The sequence below is a fragment of the Netta rufina genome (assembly GCF_964035555.1).
Source record: "Netta rufina genome assembly, chromosome: 8".
Lineage (NCBI taxonomy): Eukaryota > Metazoa > Chordata > Aves > Anseriformes > Anatidae > Netta > Netta rufina.
The window spans coordinates 28,635,178-28,639,119 of record NC_140131.1 but is presented as its reverse complement, the minus strand read 5'-3'; the positions used below and the strand labels follow the sequence as shown (position 1 = coordinate 28,639,119).

The 3,942-nt window shown below is 47.0% G+C and overlaps 1 protein-coding gene across 1 annotated transcript; it reads left to right on the top strand.

Moving 5' to 3' along the window:
• S1PR1 (sphingosine-1-phosphate receptor 1) lies at nucleotides 1-3,686 on the top strand. Its single transcript, XM_084290792.1, has 2 exons — nucleotides 1-54; nucleotides 890-3,686. The coding sequence occupies exon 2, from the start codon at nucleotides 999-1,001 to the stop codon at nucleotides 2,136-2,138; it is 1,140 nt and encodes a 379-aa protein (XP_084146918.1). The 5' UTR covers nucleotides 1-54; nucleotides 890-998; the 3' UTR covers nucleotides 2,139-3,686.
• Nucleotides 3,687-3,942: the final 256 nt, after the last annotated feature.

Below are 3,942 nucleotides of genomic sequence, written 5' to 3'. Positions count from 1 at the left end.
AGTCGCTCGGCGGCAGCGCAAGATGCGGGGGGCGGAGGCGGGCGGCTGAGGACGGTGAGAGGGGGTCGGGGGGCGGCCGGGGGGCCGTGGCCGGGGGCTGGCGGCCTCGCAGCTCCGCTCGGCTGCTGGGGCGGCCCCTGCGGGCAGCCCGGCCGGGTCCTGCAGCTCGCAGCGCCGATGGTTGCCAGCGCCAGGTACCGGCTGCCTCGGCTTTGTTGCAGGCGCAGGGAAGGGGCTTGCTGTGCGACTCACTCGGGTCTCCTTCTTCTTCTTCTAAACTTAATACCGCGTGCTCTAACTTTTATTTATCGGGGGCGCCTTTCCTCTGTACAGCTCTGAGATGCTCTCTGCCACAGCAGTGAATTGCCTGCACCGCTCCTTGGGATGGCATCGGTGTATTGCTACCGGCCCCCTCCCAAACGCATCCAGGCTCTAGTGAAGGAGGAGAGTGCAGGTCTGTCACGCACTTTCTGTGCAGGCTTCCGTGCATTTGCAGTTAAACCAAATGAAGCCTGATTCATTCGCTCAATCTCTGCCGTTGTGTCTGTGGCGTGTTTCCCACGGAAGAGATCCAGGTGCTTACTGCTGGGAGCTCTGACGGCGTTCCCACTTAAAGAAGTGCAGTGAGCCAGCCCCTGCCGACCCCAGCTCTACCTGTGCAGCCCTGCGTGACAGAACTGCGTTTTGTCCCACTGGCTTTAGCTGTTTAACATGCCTGACCACCTCTTAAGTGCATTTTAACAGACGAGTAAAGCTTATTTCAGTGTGACTGCATTTGCGACTGGTGCACAATCCAATCAGCAGATTATCCCGAACCAATTCAAGCTTGTTGCATTGTTTCCTTTACCTTTTTTTAACTCCGGGCTTTGTCTGTGCCTCCTGTTCTCAGGGCTGCAGTCTCTGGGTGCGTGCAGGAGCAGCGAGCTGCGGGCAGCCCCGGGTTTCTGCTCGGCGTCTCGGTCCGGCGGCCGCGGGGAAGCGGCGCCCAGCCTGGCACCATGAGCTCCGGCACCAGCGCCCCCGTGAAGGTGGTCAGCAGCCTCGCCAACACTGATGTCAACTATGTCATCAAAGAGCACTATAATTACACGGGAAAGCTAAATGAGAATGCGGACAGTGGAATAAAAGTGACGTCGGTGGTTTTTATCATCATTTGCTGCTTTATAATCTTAGAGAACATTTTTGTCTTGCTCACCATCTGGAAAACCAAGAAATTTCACAGACCGATGTACTATTTCATTGGGAACTTGGCTCTTTCAGACTTGCTGGCTGGTGTGGCTTACACTGCCAACCTCCTGCTCTCTGGACACAAAACCTACAGCCTCACCCCCTCCCAGTGGTTTGTAAGAGAAGGCAGCATGTTTGTTGCCTTGTCTGCTTCTGTGTTCAGTTTGTTGGCCATTGCCATCGAGAGATACATCACCATGTTGAAGATGAAGCTCCACAATGGCAGCAACAGCTTCCGCTCCTTCTTGCTGATCAGTGCTTGCTGGGTTATCTCTGTGATACTCGGGGGACTCCCGATTATGGGATGGAACTGCATCGACCTCCTGTCCAACTGCTCCACCGTGCTGCCTCTCTACCACAAGCACTATATTCTCTTTTGCACCACAGTTTTCACTGGCCTTTTGCTATCTATTGTCGTCCTCTATTGCAGGATCTACTCCATGGTGAGGACTAGGAGCCGTAGGCTGACATTTCGCAAAAACATTACCAAAGCTACTAGGAGCTCAGAAAAGTCACTGGCGTTGCTCAAGACAGTGATCATAGTTCTGAGTGCCTTCATTGCCTGCTGGGCTCCCTTGTTCATCCTGCTTTTACTGGATGTGGGCTGTAAAGTGAAGACCTGCCCAATCCTATATAAAGCAGAGTATTTCTTAGTACTGGCTGTGCTCAACTCAGCCACGAACCCTATCATCTATACGTTAACAAACAAAGAAATGCGGAGGGCTTTCATCAAGATCCTGTGCTGCTGCAAATGTCCCCCGGCAGATTCGGGGACCAAATTCAAGAGGCCAATCATCGGAGGGATGGAGTTCAGCAGGAGTAAGTCTGACAACTCCTCCCACCCACAGAAGGAGGAAGGCGACCATCCTGAAACCATCATGTCTTCAGGCAATGTTACCTCATCTTCTTAGGAGTAACCGTGGAGGTGTATTCCAGAGCCTTCCTCTGAAATGGGGGAGCTGAGGCGCCTCCTGCTCACCGCGTCAGCGCTGGGCCAAGTGAGCGAGTAGCATTAGTTCTAATGAGGCAAACGGTGCACTTGCGAGGCTGGAGTTCAAGAAATGGGACAGACTGTTCTGGCTTGAAAATCTTTTTCCCTGGAGCATGTTTTGTCTTTGCACTGAGGCAGCTCAGGATTGTCAGGCGCATTCATATCCTGAAATCTCCTTAGTAACTCTGAAAGACTGATGCCTTGGTGAAATGATGCCTGGTGTGTGTGAGAGAAAGAGAGTGGGGGAGGAGGAGGGAGAGGGAGAATGAACCTTTTTTTTTTTTTTTTTTTTTCCCTGTGAGAAGAATGTGAAGTTATTTTTCCTTTACTTGCAGCAAACCACTGACACAAAGGTCTTTCTGTACTGAGTTTAGCAGTGGCTCTGGTATAGTTGGTCAGAAGTGTTTGTTTAACATATAACAAGGGAAGAGATCACACAAATATAATTTAGAGCACGTACAACCATAATTTGGCATCACTTTCCAGAGTTCTTAGAAAAGTAGCAAGGTTTTATGTGCAGAGTCCAAAGCTGTTGGGGTTTTATTTAGCGAGATCATAGCTGTGAATTTCTGTTGTTGGTCCGTGTTACATTTGAAGACCAAGAGCCAGGCAGACTTGGCAGTTGTGTCCACCTATGGGATTCTGTTGACTGCGTCAGTTTTTGTGGAGTAGCTCAGAGCAGCATTTGGCTCCCTATGTTGTTTGCCATGTTGTTATTAGCATTAAACAAACTGCGTTATCGTGATAAATGCGTGGTAGAACTAAAGGTCATTTCGGTTTAAGGTGACTGAGAGTAAATCTAACAGTTTAAGATACTATTGACAACAGCAGCATTTTTGCCGAAGTAAAAAGAGCTAAAAACTGAAGGGGAAGGTCAGTGTCAGGTGCACAGTATTTCCAAAGGTCAAGATTGGTCAGAAAAACTGAAAAGTGAGTTTCAGAAGAATACAAGGAGAGTTGAAGCAAAATGGCTATAGATAAATGCACTTCCATAACAAAATGCAATACATTTTGGCACATTGTATTCATGGTTATAATTTCAGCAAAGATGTCTGTATTTTATCAGTTCGTGGAAGAAGTACCTATCATTAAATTGAATGTATTTGTTTTACAGCGTCATTTTTACTCCTCTGTTTTTCTAACCTGTGCTAATGGGGTTGAATGTGTACAATGTAAATAAGTTAATATGTTGCAGGAGTCTTCATGCACCTAGAGTATTACTGTAACAGAAGTGGTATATCTGGGATAGCTGAGAGCAATTGACTGATTTACAGTTATTGGCAACTCCTAGAAGTGGTATTTTGTAAAGAAAATTTATTGCCTTTGTAGTAAAATTTCCAGTGCAATTAAACTGATTTTTTTTTTTCTGGTTTAAAAAATAGTATTTAAAATGTTCCTGACTTTTATTGTTCAATTTGCACATAGCTTTATTGACTTCTAAACATTAATAAACTGATTTTTTTTTAAAGATTCTGTTATCACAGTACTGGTACTTTTGTACTGTTGTGGGAGTTTTGTGCTGGGTGTGATTTTGTTGATAGAAGTTGTTGACAGAAATGAAAGAATTCCTTGATTTTGGCACTGGGATTAAGCCGGTTTTGTGGGGTCTTTGATCCGTGAAGACATAGGATGCCACTTACAATATCATGTAAAATCCAAAATGAATGCTAGACTCTGACTTTTCCTCAGCAGATGCTGAACTGCCATTAAAATAATCTCTACAC